General features: G+C 45.9%; 1 protein-coding gene across 10 annotated transcripts in view; it reads left to right on the forward strand.

The window, feature by feature from the left end:
• MAP4K4 (mitogen-activated protein kinase kinase kinase kinase 4) overlaps positions 1 to 15,087 on the forward strand; it is a 642,366-nt gene that overhangs the window by 577,514 nt on the left and 49,765 nt on the right. For all 10 annotated transcript variants that reach the window (XM_078658041.1, XM_078658045.1, XM_078658037.1 and 7 more), the window contains one exon: positions 1,926 to 2,069. In XM_078658041.1, the coding sequence (XP_078514167.1) occupies positions 1,926 to 2,069 (144 nt within the window). The remainder of the gene's footprint in view (positions 1 to 1,925; positions 2,070 to 15,087) is intronic.

Raw genomic sequence — 15,087 nt, forward strand, 5'->3', positions numbered from 1 at the left:
CACCAAATATAGAATTGCTACAGGTTATACACAATAACTACTACTATTTCATTATGAAGTGTCAACAGACGGTGGATATATGTTTCCTTGCACGATACTCTAGGCCTACACAGCGAGTCCTGCTCGCAAATACAGCAGCATTTTCTGATCTAGCCAGGAAGAGCTAAGGACTTGCACCTGATTAAGAAAAATATCAGTAGTGAGGGTTAAAAATATATATATATATTGGCTGGTCAAGGTCCAGCCTTCGACTTATTATGATATCAACATTGCTCAAACTCTAGCCTACAAGTGAATTTGAACTAGGAAATATTTTTTGCCCGCCAAAGGTTCTGGTTCTCCTAAAAGGGCCTGGTCTGGGTTTTTGACTGCTATCTAGGCTAAAGAAGAGCAATTAATTGTTATTCCTCCGTTGATTTTGTACCAACATTCTATAATGCATGCAAATTGACTTCTAATAACCTCTGCCCTTCTCTTAGTATTTATTTTTGTTTAACTGTTTTCCCTAGCACTGTGTCCCCAGTCGCTTTACATAGTGAGCACCTAGAGTAATACATGGATGATTCTAGATGAACCGGAAGTATGGGGGCGCGAAGATTTGGGAAGAGCGGTTCCACAATGGAAGAAACTAGAAAGATATAGAGCACCATCATTTGTCACATCCAAACCTATAAAAACGAATAGGATTAACAAAATACTCATTGGAAAGATTTTATTTTTACATCGTTGTACCCTTTAGCAGTTGGGTGCAAAAGAGCCAAGACAATCACGGATTCCTGTTCCCAAATGACCTGCTTACTCCAGTAACAATTTTATATTTTATCGTTAAGATTGGTAATGGAACAATAACGTTGGTTCACTCGAAGCCTGACAGACACCGCAGTTGTCAGATTGCGAAAGACTTACTGGGGATATATCAATAGCTAAACTGGAAGCATCACCATCTATTGCTTTACATTAGCTTTTTATTTTGTCGCTCTTATTTTCTTGCTTTATGTTCAATGCTTTTTTTTTTTTTTACTTTTCCATCTGGTCATTATGCCTGCTATGGAGCATAGCCTGTTCACCATCTCCCTGATTGGATCCTTTTTATCATTCCACAACTGTCAACTTTTCTGGAACTTTTTTCTCTTTCTAAAAGCACTCCATGAGAATGCCTGCATTTCCCTCCTCTGTGTTTTTCCACTTCCCTCAGCACATTTCTTTTCAGAAAATGTTCATAACCTTATAAAAATAAAATTTTCCACAACGTTGTCCTTTCAGCTGCTCTTACATATGCTTTCTTTTTTTCATACTGGTTTTCTCTCCAAACCGCTCTGCTAGTAGGCTTTACCTCCACATTGCGCACTTAGGTTCAGTTTCTTTCATCCCCCACGTTTCTTTGACTGTTTACTTCCCTCTCGGCCTCCTCCATTTTGCTTCTTCCTTAATGGTGCACTCCATGTTGCTTTCCTCCCTGCACACCCCCCTTGTTGCTTTCTCCCGCCCATCGTATTGCTTCCCTCCCCGCACACCCCCTTGTTGCTTCCTCACACCCTTCATGTGGTTTCCCCGCCCTCTGTGATTTCGCTCTCTAGGTTACTTCCCCCACCTGTGTGATTTTCCCTACCACGTTTTTTCCTCCCACCCCCGTTACCTTTTTTTGCATTACCAATCTATGTGGAATCAGTAACAAGAAGAAAAGAAATCTGTCATTTTGCAAACATGCGCACACCTACTAAATGAGGCAGCCGGCTGTGGGTCTCAGAGGCAAAGCCTAGTGGTTTTGCCAATGCTTGTTTTTAGTTGCCATGCCGTCCATTCAACTTAGTTGGGCTAAGATTCCTGTGCACGGAAAAATATTTGCCAGGTTATGTGACGGATCATTTACACTTCCTTCTAGCCTGACTTTCAAATGCATGTGCTCTGGTTTTTCATTGATACAGGCGTCAATTTACTAGTTGGAACCGAAAGTGGCCTGATGCTGCTGGACAGGAGTGGCCAGGGGAAGGTTTACCCTCTCATAAATCGGAGACGATTTCAACAAATGGATGTACTTGAAGGTCTCAATATCTTGGTAACAATATCAGGTAAGGCATCAGTTTGAATACTTTTAAGCACTTCTTACATTGCAGCAGGGTTTCTGACAGGTGAAGATTCTGTAGACTTTTGTAACTTTTCTGTGGATTATAAGTAGAATCAATATTGCAGTCTCCAGGATGACACAGATTGAGCGAAGGAATAATTAATGAATGAATAACCAACTTATATAGCGCAAACAAATACACGAAGGCGTCAAGGCGCTGCAATAATGATCAATTGTGTAACGGCTAGTAAAATGTTAAATATCTGGATTCTTTTTCCTCTGTCTAAAATAATATTTTCTAAATTACTCCTTACAGCCTGAGTTATCTAAACACCTTGAGCATGCTTAACTCTCTATCAAAGCTTAAACAAAAGTTTCTTGAAACTGTAGACCCGCTCCCTTAAGCATTCCCAAATCTCATATCATTTTATCCTATGCAGAGATTAGTGTTCAGGGCTCATTCCTTCCTCAAACATTTTCTGTTCTGTTTGCAGTTTCTCAAGATAACTCTTCTGGCCAATTTGTTGATTGATAGATAATCTTAAGTATTCTAATTTGAAGTAAATCACGTCGTGGTATATTCTGGTCTATGGGAGCAGGTCGAACCTCTCTCTGACATCCACAGGGTGGCGCTGGTCTCACTCAGGTCTTGAGAGCAGACGTTCATCACTGTTCTGGTGGAGTTAGGCCCTCACACACCCACATTTTCGACAGCACTCGTAGGCCTTGGAAAACTACTGATAAGCATTGGAATAGCCAACAGGTCTTGCCTTTTGAAGGTGTAAGTAGTTTTGCTAAATATGAGGGCTCCATAAGTAATACATTGCAAATTGTCCTATAAATGAAAAATAAGTCATTTGTAGCAGTTTACTGTTTTACTGTAGTATAGTTGAAGGCCTATTAAAGGGAGTGGTACAGTTTCTGAAAATACCCCACAAATCTCCATGCTTGCTGTTATCTTATTGTTTTATTCATTAAGCGCAACACAGACCACCGATTTGCTTGTCTCAGGCTGGTTTGTTTTTAAGTCCTACTGGTTCTATAGGATCGCCTTCAGGACACAAATAACTACATTTTTCACTGATGTGGCAAAGAGTGCAACCAATGTGACCCGAAAACCTGGCTGCGATAACCTTACTCGAAAGTCATGTGATGAATAGTGCTATATTGATGCTAGTAACAGCATAGCAATAGGCATTCTGCCAACTCACTCTGCGGAGTGTCCACGAGACGACAAAGCTACATATAACCGTGGAATGACCCAACGAGTACAACACGTGTCTAAAATGGGAAACGGCCACTACAACGCGGCCGTTTCCACGAATACATTAACCACGCATGCATTACAACGCATGCGTGGTTAACACGAAAGCCTTTACCACGCATACCTTTACTACGAGGTATGTAGTAAAGGCATATGTGGTAAAGGTTCAAAATAAACAAGGGGGGCTTGGGGGGGTCTCCCCCCCCCCCCCCCCCCCCCAATAAAAACCTCACCTGAAATCACGTCATATTATGCAGGCAATCGTCGTCATTTAAGAGGAAACAGAAAAAAACTTCTGTTTCCTCTTAACGACGTACGACGTCACCACGCAAGAATTAGAGGAAACGGTTATGCGTTAAAAAATCATTCCGTTGTAACGCATGCGTGGTAAAGGCATGCATTGCAACGGAATGCGTTGTATAAACATACAACCGTCTAAAATGAGTGGGTAAACACCAGGTTTACCGGGTGAAGAGGAAGTTGATGCCTCTTCTCAAAGTGAGGGGGATGCTGCTCCTCACAACCCACTGCCTCCGGGAAGCGAGCCCATCATGGACCACACACACAGCTCTATTCTGACATGACCATTACAAGTATTCAGGCAAATCACCCCGCCCTGTCCACCTCGCCTCCCTCCCACGCTTTCGGTGAGGCCCGAGTGCTCAAAAGACGAACTGACGGGGCTATAAAAAAATAAATACACCGCAAACAGTGGTGGGGGGGTCTATTTTCAGACTAATATAAAGGAACACCCATAATAGACGCTGGCTAGGTATAGGGGAACACGCACTTTCATACTTTGCTGCGGGCGCACCTCCTTCCGTAGTTCTTCGTAAGATAGTCGTCCAGGCCAGGAAGCCTGGTCATTCCAGGCCAGGAAGCCTGGTCACGGCACCAGAATTGTTCCATATGACGAAGCTCTGTAGGCAAGTAGACCGGGTCCTCCCTGGCTCCCGCTGTCAGTAACAGACTAGAAGCACCCTCACTGGTGTTAAAATGGGAGGTTTCACTTTCACTGCAAAGTGTCAGCAGAAGGGACCGGCTGCCACACCCTCAGTTCCGCAGTGTGATTGGCAGCTGATCCCTGATGTTTCTAAACTACCTCCAATGCACTCTTCAGAGCTGCACTGCTCCTCTTGTCCACCCGGGTGCTGCACAGGCAAACTCAAAGTGCACTCTTCCAGACAGACATTTAAGCTAGCACGAATTGTTGAGGGGGGAGGTCACACCAAGCAAAGGAACTTTTGACAAAATATCCAATAGGATCGGTCTATCTGGCACTACAGAGAACTCGCCGAAAAGTGAATTGCTTCAAGAGAATGAAGCTGGGCCTATGTTAACATACTGGCAAGAAACCTAATTCAAGTACTCTCACATGTCCCATTGGAATTGAATAACCCTAAGGCACACAGAATAGTAATTCGGCCAATGGTAAAGTGCGCACAAAACTATGATCCTTCGAGCGTGTGAGTCCGTATACGAGAAGGGACAGGACGATAAAAGGCACACCAGGAAAATGACCCCTGGGAAAGGGCTACATGATCACATAGTGCTCAATGATGTTCTGGTGCTCGCAGCTTGGTGTCTGAGTCACGAAAGACAATCTAGAAAGTGCGTGCCTTGTATTGGTAATCGTTGCAAGTTAAGCGGCAACTGACTTAAAGTTCAAGTGCTAAGCGTTTCAGAAATACCATTCAGTTTCTATATGCCACCGAGCAGCTATACACAAACAAGTCAACGAGTGCATTAAGTATTCACCCACGATTTCTGCACTGCTTTAAGCAGTTTTGTACTTGGACAGTACGTAATGCGTGTACGTGACTGATCAGATTCCTCACGAAAACGAGGTGGGAGACCCTCATGCCGGTTATTGTTAAAGCAAATGGAAGCCCCTGTAATTAATATGGGAGACAGCCCTCTCCAGCCTACAGTACGAATGAAGGGGCGGTACATTGTTGGGATTTGTTAAAAGCAGATGAACAGTTGTGCTGTTTCCCCCTCTTGTTTCTGGAACTGAAAACCAGCGCGGTCGCGAAAGTGAAAGCGACCGCGCTGGGTTAATTAGCAACCTGATCCAGGATTAGAGCTGGCACACGTCGCGCCACTGCTTGCTCCGCTCACTCCTGAGACCCATAGGCCATGGGAGTGAACGTTCACAGAAAAGGCGGGAGATACTCCCGCCTTTGGCCATTTGCGTGCTTTCATTTTTGAAAGCCACACGCAAAGGCCAATGCAATGTGTGGGAGGAGTCCGACCCAAAGAGAGAAGTTTCTTGGAAGTCTGGAGTGATTCCAAGAGGCCCTCTCCTAGAGCAGCGCGTGCGCTAGGCTCGACCTAAAATAGAGGATATGTAGTGTAAAGGATCATGTTAGTATTCCCCTCACTCCTGGCTCTATGTTGTTGGTGTCTTTGAATTCTTAGGCCTCGTTATTGCCTTAGTACCCAGCTAGTCTCTGACCTGACATCATACACTTAATCTCCCCGACGGCCCCCAGCGCCTTAAAACCCTTAGGGATGCGTAGTTTGCGCTTTACAAAAACCGGATTTAAGGACTTAATACAATGTACACATTTTGAATGTGGTCTAAGCGTCACACCATTGTGGGTTTGCATCCGAAACTTATTTTACACCCTCCACACTTGACTGTGTTGTGCAAATCTGTTTATTTAGAAGATGTGATGGAGCCATTTCTTGACAATAAGCTGGCAGTACAGTAAGTGAAAATATGCAGGTCGGTCCTATATCACAATGCGTCTTTTAAGGGCTCCAATAGCTTGAGTCCAGTGCCCTCTAGCGGTAAATCCTTGAACTTTTGAAAACTTTATCGGAACTAAAGAGTGCACCCTTTGCCTTTCCAGGCAGAATTTTCAAGTTCCTCCATCGATCCGGCAAAGCCATCCACCTCTCGGCAAAAGGAGTCTGGTTTTAGACTGACTTACAGACTGCAGTTGTTCTTTTGTTAACAGCGCTTTATTTGGCCAAAATTGTCTTACGATTTCACCATGCTTTAGTCAAACGAAAAAGCAGATTAACAAACATGTTGTGCCCTCAAACGGATCGATGTGCCAGAGATGTGGTACACTCAATGGTCGAAGTAGGGACAAAAAAGTAGGGGAACTGTGGGCGGAGACTCAGGGGGCGGGAATAAGCAGAGGATTGGATTAGTGGGTGGAGTCGGAGGAGTGGCTAAAAATAGCAAAACATACCAATTTTTAGTGCATTTGGCATTTTACTGACCAGTTACAGCTTATAAAGTTATTTAATTCAAACAATCGATAAACATGTTCATTTGAGGTTTAATATACAAGTTGTTTATATTTAATTCATTTACAATGTGGGACATGTTTCCAATCACAGAATATTCCAAATACGCTTATAAGTGGAATCATAAGCCATTTGTCTCCGAGCCATGCAGTTTCTTTCATTGGCACTTCCTGCATTGCAAATCCCTGGTGAGTTTGCCATGCAAAATGGAGGCACCAATGGGTGAGGTGGACTGGCCTCAAGGGTCCTGTGTATCATCCCCAGATCGAGCCTCCCCTTCCCACCGTCATTCTGGCATCGATCAATACCCTGCTTTATGCATACCCATGTTGTGTCCTCTCTTTGCCACCATTACTTCCTGGCATCGCTCATTACCGTACTTCTGGCATAGCAGGGTTGAGCCCTCCTCTTACCAACCTACATCTTGGCCTCACTCTTAACCCTGATTCCAGCAAACCCAGATCTAGCCTTCCCCAATTTTAATTCCTGCCATCGCACATTACTCTGCTTCATACCTAGATCCAGCTTTGCTTTCACCCACTCTCACTTCCTGGCATTGAAAAAAATCCTGCTTCTGGCATAGCCAGGTTCAGCCCTACCCTTGCACCCTTAGCCCCTGGCATAGTCGTTAGTATGCTTCTACCATAGTTAGATCCAACCCTCATCTCGTCACCCTTAGGTTCTGGCTTCGCTAACTACCCAACTCCTTGCATACAGGGTATATCCTTCCTGTCACCTTACTTCCTGGCATTGTCCTTTACCCTACTTCTAGCACCCCAGGATCAAACCATTCTGTTGCCACCCCTATTTAAGCCAACGCTAATTACTTTACCTTTAGGATGTCAGGAGCCAGCTCTCCCCTCACCATCCTCACTTTCTAGCACTGCTCATTACCATGCATCTAGCATACCCAAATACAGCCCTCCCATTACCACCCTTACTTCCTGGCACTCATTACCTTGCTTCTAGCATACCCAGCTTCAGCTCTTCCCTTACCGCCTTTACTTCATGTTATAGTTTATTGCCATGCTTCTACCAAACTTAGATCTAGCCTTCATCTCGTCCTGCTTAGTTTCTAAAATCACTCACTACAAAACTTGGAGGATACCCAGGTACAGCCTTCCTTTGACCACCCTTACTTCCTGGCATTGCTCTTTACCTTAGTTCCTTCCGGTGCCATCGCTACTTCCTGGCATTGCTAGTTACCTTGCTTATAGCATTACTAGAGTTAAACCCTATTTGCTAACCTTACTTCAAGTTATCCCAAATTTCCTTACTTCTAGCATACCCAGATCCAACCATCCCCTCACTACCCTTAATTTTTAGACATCATTACCCTGCTTCTAGCATAGACCGGTTCAGCCTTCCCTCGTCCTCTACCTCCTTGCACCGCTTATTATTGCCCTCTCTAGAATACCCAGGTCCCACCCTCCTCTCGCCACCCTTACTGCCCGGAATCGGTTATTACCCTAGGTCTAGCCATAGTTGGATCTCGCCCTCCCTTCGGAAGCCCCACTTCCTAGAATCATTCATTCCCCCAGCTTCTAGCTTACATGGTTAATTTCTCCTCTTTCCACCCTTACTTCCTAGCACCACTCATTTCCATGCTTCTTCATACCCAGATTCAGCCCTTTCTTCACCCCTCTGTATCCTGGCATCCCTCATTACCCAACTTCTAGCATACACAGATCCTGCAATCCCCTTCATCCTTACCTCCCGGCATCGCTCATTACCCTATATTTAGAGTACCCAGCACCAGCCCACCATCCCCACCCAAACTTTCTGGTATCACCCATTACCTTGCTTCTAGCATACCTAATTGTTCACCCTCACATCGCTCATTACCCTGCTTCTAGCGTCCCCAGATCAAACCCTTCCTCACCACCCATGCTCTCTGGAATTACCCTGCTTCTAGCATACCTACACCCAGCACTCCCCTCGCTACCCCTCACTTCCTAGCATATCATTACCCTGATTCTAGCATACCCAGACCCAACCCTCCCTCGCCACCCTCACTTCCTGGCAATGCTCATTACCCTGTTTCTAGCATACCCACATCCTGGCGTCCCCTCGCTCCCCCTCACTTCCTGGCATCACTCACTACCCTACTTCTAGTATACCTGGATCCAGCCCTCCCTCGCCACCCAAACTTCCTGGTATCACCCATTACCTTTCTTCTAGCATACCCACTTGTTCACCCTTACTTCCTCACATCGCTTATTACCCTGCTTCTAGCGTACCCACATCAAACCCTCCCTCGCCACCCATGCTCTCTCGAATTATCCTGCTTCTAGCATACCTACATCCAGCACTCCCCTCGCTCCCCCTCACTTCTTGGCATATCATTACCCTGCTTCTAGTATACTCTGGCCCAGCCCTCCCTCGCCATCCTCATTTCCTGGCACGCTCATTACCCTGTTTCTAGCATACCCACATCCTGGCCTCCCCTCGCTCCCCCTCACTTCCTGGCATCACTCATTACCCTGCTTCTAGCATACCCACATCCTGGCCTCCCCTCGCTCCCCCTCACTTCCTGGCATCACTCATTACCCTGCTTCAAACATACCCACATCCTGGCCTCCCCTAGCTCCCCCTCACTTCCTGGTATTTCTCATTACCCTTCTTCTAGTATACCCAGATCCAGCCCTCCCTCACCACCCTCACTTCCTGGCATTTCATCCATAAACTGCAAACTGCCCAGGGGGCACATAGGGCGAGGGCATAAAAAAGACTTGAAGGGCATCAGCAGAGCCTTGGTACTGTAATTGCAGGTTAAGCTGCACGTCTGGATTGAGATAGGCAGGGACAGCAGTGTCGGGCCCCTACCAGCAGCACAGCGAGCAGTGGCAGATCGGGATAGATGCCCTTCGGTGGAGCAAAATGCCAACATTTTAGAAGAGTAAAGAGGGAGATTTGTTTAAAATAAACGGAAGAATGCATTTTCCCCATTGACTTCTGCAAAAGCAGAGGCAGCAGTCTGCAGAAATAAAGCTGGTTTTGGCTTTAAAGGTTGGGCATCTCCCGCCCAAATCAGGCCTTTTGACATGTATGAATTTTAAATGCCCGCAGTGAGCCTGGCATGGGTGGTGCCACCAACTGCACTGGCTTCTGTGCAGGCCACTACACATTGAAAAAAAATAACATAAAAAAACAGCAGATAAGAAAATTGACATTTTTTGTTTATTAAACAAAATGCAAGAGGTATTTTATTCCCCCCACTTACTTGATGTTTGTGGAGTTCAGCTTCAGAGGCAGTCCAGGCTCCTCGTGCAGGCCCCGGTTCAGAGAAAAGGGCAGAGCTGTAAAGGAGGGGTCGGGACCTCTGGGCAGGCACGGAGAGTAATTTCCAGGAGAGGCTGGTGGGGCTGGGTCATCTTTTCAGTGGCTGGCTGGAAAGCAGATTCATTTATAGCAAGTCACAAAGTCCCCCAGGTGGCGTCCATCAGTCTGCTTGACACCAAAGAATCTTGATGTGACCATTGTCACAGGTCACAGTGGGGGCTGACAGGCAGCGTCCTCACAAATGAGGTGTGAATCACGGGCTCACGGCAGCCGCAGGGCCATCAGAGGTAGCCGCTTTCGCTCTATGCTACACTGATGGCCCTTTCAGTCTCACTTTGCAGGCCCCTAGACACAGCAGGGAAGGGGAGGAGGTCGGGCGCCCTGCAGAGGCCTACGTCAATATTCACGTTGAGTGGGAAAAAAAGGTGTCATTTTAAAGTATGCCTATTCCTACAGTCCGGGTACGCTCTTTCAAAAACAAGAAGTAGGGGAACGGACTAGCATAATTTTTAGAAGTAGGGGCACGCCGTGCCCTTCCGTCCCCGCCCACTTCTAACACTGGGTACACTTTAGGTCAACTTGAAACAGCCATGGTCAATGCATACAGCGCTACCAGAAAGGACTAACTTGGTTCGGGGCAGCTGGATAAGCTGTAGAAACTGCAGTACCCTAGCTGGGGGGCATTTAATGCCAATTACATTTGTTACAAACAAAACCAGTAGAAAAATGATGCAGCAATCTGCTTACAATTTCCTGGGATTCATCACCCTGCTTTCTGTTAAAAGGATTAGCTTATAAATGAGGGCTGCTGACTTTTTTTGTTTTTGTGCAGAGATGGGTGGAGATGTAAGGTCTCCCAGTTTTACGCACTAAGTACCAAAGCTTGACTTGACTTGATTGAGAATTTTCTACTGATGTGGCAATCTAATGAAGCTTGGAAGGGTGTCTGTTGCCACATGTTTGGCAAAAGCAGCAAGATCTAGAAGTGGTACTCGAGGAATAGCCGCGACAGTTTTTTCCACTTTCCCACCCTAGCTTTTTCCCCCTTCAGACGCCAGTTCCTGAATGGAGGGCACCCAAGTCTTCTGAAATGCAGGCTTCCAAGTCTATTTACTGCCGGTGCATTGGAAAGCATTCCACTTAAGGAATGTTTGCTAGGTAAGAGAGGGGACCTCCATCCAAAGTTTGACTTGAAAACTGGTTAAGAAATAATTCAGGGCCACTTTGACATATGCACTTTATGCCAGTGTATTTGGCGGATAGAAATAGATAGAATGATAAATGCATGCTTTTTTATACCTACCTCTCCCTTTCTTGAAAACAGAAGTTTTTGTCTAAAACTCTATTCCAGAATGTGTGCTTTTCCATTCGGCTTCATGTTTTTCCTTAACATTTCCTAAAATCATACTGGTGATTGTAGCACATGTCTGTGACCGTTGGACCTGCATTCTTCCCCATCGGTCCAACACCCCCTATGTACTTTTCATCTGCTACTTAACATGACCTGTCCTAATAGACCGAGCAGCTTACATTCAGCTTTGCTCCTTTTATGCCTAATCGGAAATGCCGACACCATCTTGCCTTCAGAACCAAATAGCAGAACAGATGCATCAACACTTCACGTTAGATGGTCCACCTGCTGCCCTCTAGTTCACTTGTCACTGCCGCTCCCACAGCACTTGCATTTCAAGATCTATTTCTACGTCCCTTTTCTCAACAGGACACTCTAGACTCCCCACCTGATGCCATCACACTTGCGACATTGTTCCACAGGCCAATAGTTAGTGCGACATTGTTCCAAAGGCCAATAGTTAGGTAAGAGATTCTTGCACACAGGATACCCATACCTTCTCACCGACATATTTGTGATAATTAAGGAAAAACAATAAATATTCTATACACCGATGCCCACAGCAGTACATTAAAGTTATAATTGACTAATGCCTCCTAACTGAACAGTCTCTCTGGACTAAGCAGGGGACAAGGGTGTGCTGCAGCTGCCATCTGTCGTGGAAGGAAGGGAAAGAGGGAAGCTACTGAGAACAATAAAATACCCATTACTCTGTCTATCTTTAAATTGTAGGTCCTTAAGTAAGCACAGCCAAGAAATACACGACCTACTTGCGGACCAAAAACTGGTTGTTATTTTTTAGTGGAAACCTGGCTCAATGAACAATCTGCTCTGGATATCTTGGAAGCGCTGCCTGAAGGTTATGCTATCCTTAGAGTCGATAGATCCGGGCAGGGGGGGGTGGCCTCACCGTGATATTTAGGAAATAATTTCAGTTAAGGATGTCTAAACTGACAATGTCTAGCTGCGAAACAGCCTTTTTTAATTTGGCTACCAATAGTGTAAGCTCAATTGTAGGGCTTCTTATATAGACCCCCTGGCCCGGCAAGAGCCTTCCTTTACGATCTAGCAGAGACAGTGCCCCCCTACACTATCCACTACCCCAATTTCATTCTTCTGGGGGATTTGAATCTTCATTTGAAAGATAAAGAAAGTAGAGAAACCGAGGAGCTGGCTCAAGGACGACAGGCGATGGGTCTAAAACAATTGGTCCACACCCCTACACACAATAGGGGTCATACTTTAAACAACATTTTTACTAACGTTGCTCAGGTAAAAGCACTGTTGCCTGTGCTCGTAGTCTGGTCTGACCATTTTATCCTCCCTTTCAGGATTGTGCACCCCAGAAAGGTTCCCTGTAATCAGCGAAAGCGTCCTGCACCCATAATGGTCTGGAAAGGGGCTGCGTGAAGTCATGACACCTTTTGGGATAAGTTGGCTTCAAGCATTCCAGATTTAGGGACCGAAGTCCAGATTACAGAGAACCAAGTCTCTCTATGGATTAAGGAGGCAGTGGACTCTATAATACCTTTGAAACCCTGTAAAAGTACCTGTATTACCCCTTCTGTGAAATGGTTATCGGAGGAATTGGCACTACTGAAAACTGATTGTAAGCGCCTTGAACGCCGGTGGAGGGGGAACTACCTAAATGAAAATGGGTTGAAGTATTTAGCTGCACTCAAGGCGTATCATCAACAAATCAGGAGATAATGTAGGGAGTTTTATACTGAGCAAATTGAAGCAGCAAAACTTATGGAAGTAGTCAAATCTGGGTCGCCCTTGGATCCAATGCCCCCCCCCCCCCCCCCCTCCGAAATTTGTATTGCGAGGGAAAGAAGTTATTGCAACAGTTCTCACCAAACCTTTGAACATGTCCTTTAACTTAGGGCTGGTTCCAAGCAATTGGAAACATGCTATGGTGGACCACTGCTAAAGAAACCTTCTAGACCCTGCTCTTGCAGGAAACCTGAGACCTATATCCTTGCTACCCTATGTTGCTAAAATGATAGAGAAATATTGAAATAGGCAACTGTCTATGTTATTGGAAGAAAGACAGGTTCTCCATAAAACCCAGTCTAGCTTCAGGCCACTTCATAGCACTGAGTCAGCCCTTCTAGCTTCAGAGGCCCTGAAAACTGCAGCCAATGAGAAAAGAACTACTGCACTGATCCTTCTGGATCTGAGTACTGCGTTTGACACGGTCTCCCACGGCCTTCTGATGAAACTGCTGGGGGAGGCCTGGGTCAGTGACGGGACATGGGAGTGGATTAAACCTTTTCTGCAGAACAGATCCTTCCAGGTTCTACAACATCCTTTTAAATCCAGAGTTTGTCCTATGTCTCAAGGGGAGCCTCATGGTTCGGCTCTTAGCCGTACCCTATTTAATATCTTCATACTCCCCCTGGCAGATATTGTGTTGAGACATGGGTTGAACTGGTGTCATATGCCGATGACGTATTTGATTGTTACCCTGGAGCAAAAGGAGGCAGGTACGGCATCTGATTTTAAGGTCTGCTTCGGTGAGCTTTCTAACTGGATGGAGCTCAGCTGCTTGCAGCTGAATGCGGGAAAGACGGAGGTGATGGCAGTTGGCAAGCAGCCCTTTTTATGGTCACATTTGTGGTGGCCGGAGGAGTTGGAACCTTCTCCGACCCCTAAGGCCAAGGTCAAGAATCTGGTAGAATGGTTCGATGACATACGCTCATAGCAGTTATCAGCTGTGGCTGGAGACTGCTTTGGCATTCTTAAAATGCTGCAAAAAATCCTGGACTTACTCCCACTAGATGCCAAACGGACCATTGTATAGGCCCTTGTTACGTCCAGTCTAGATTATTTTAACATCCTTTACTTAGGGGTGACCACAAGAAATCTGAACATCTTGCAGAAGGTTCAGAAGGCTGCAGCTCGGCTAATTCTGAATATCCCTAGGCGGGCCTTGGTGGGGGAGGCCTTCAGGGAATTACATTGGCTGCCTATACAGGCTAGTTACCTTTAAGGCCTTATGTTTTGGCTACAGGATCCTCAAAGAAAGGGCCTAGTTTTCTGCCCCCTCTTCTCACCTTATATAGACCTGCTCATAACCTGAGGTCTTTGGGCACAACAAAGATGATTGTGCCTAAGGTGCGGAAGGTACTGGCTGGAGGGAGCTCCTTTGGCTTCTTTGCGGCTAAGACCTGGAACAACCTGTTGATTTAAAGACGTGCCCATCGGAGATTGTTCCGAAAAAAATAAACACCCGGCTTTTCCAGCACCCTCCAGGGGGCTGAAAGTAGGCCTTTTACCTGTTCTTCTGGGGTCATAGGCTAGAGGCAGGGAGGGGGGTCCAGGCCAGCTGCCTTGGTGCTGATAGTGTTCTAGCGCGGGAACACTCAGTTGGAGTAACCAGGCACTCTATAAGCTGAATAATAATAATAACCAAAGAAACCGCAAAGGCCTAAGGCACATGCTCACATCCTTAGAATCCATGCACTATATTGATCCGTGACCGGAGCTAACTGGTCGTTACCCACTACGAACCATTACAAAACAATGTTCGAGGCATGTGGGCTGCTGAATTCATATCTTGTGCATAGATCGCCGCCTAGTGTTGGGTCCGGATGATTGCACATTGTTGTCCTGGAAGAGTCTTCGAAGTATCACGAGATAGGTGGCTCCTCCCTCGGACTACAGTGCGCATGGGCATCCTCTCCATCCTCAGATTGTTTTTTCCGCCATTGGGTTCAGATGTACTTTTCTTTACTCAAGTTCGGAAACTTTCTAAAGGCCAAAAGGCCTTTGGGGTCATCGGTATTGTTCTTTCGATCGGTGCAGAGTTCTTGTTCCAGTTCTTTTCGAGCAGGACGTCGAGGAGAGCCGCGTGGC

Source organism: Lissotriton helveticus, chromosome 8 (genome assembly GCF_964261635.1).
Source record: "Lissotriton helveticus chromosome 8, aLisHel1.1, whole genome shotgun sequence".
Taxonomy (NCBI): Eukaryota; Metazoa; Chordata; class Amphibia; order Caudata; family Salamandridae; genus Lissotriton; species Lissotriton helveticus.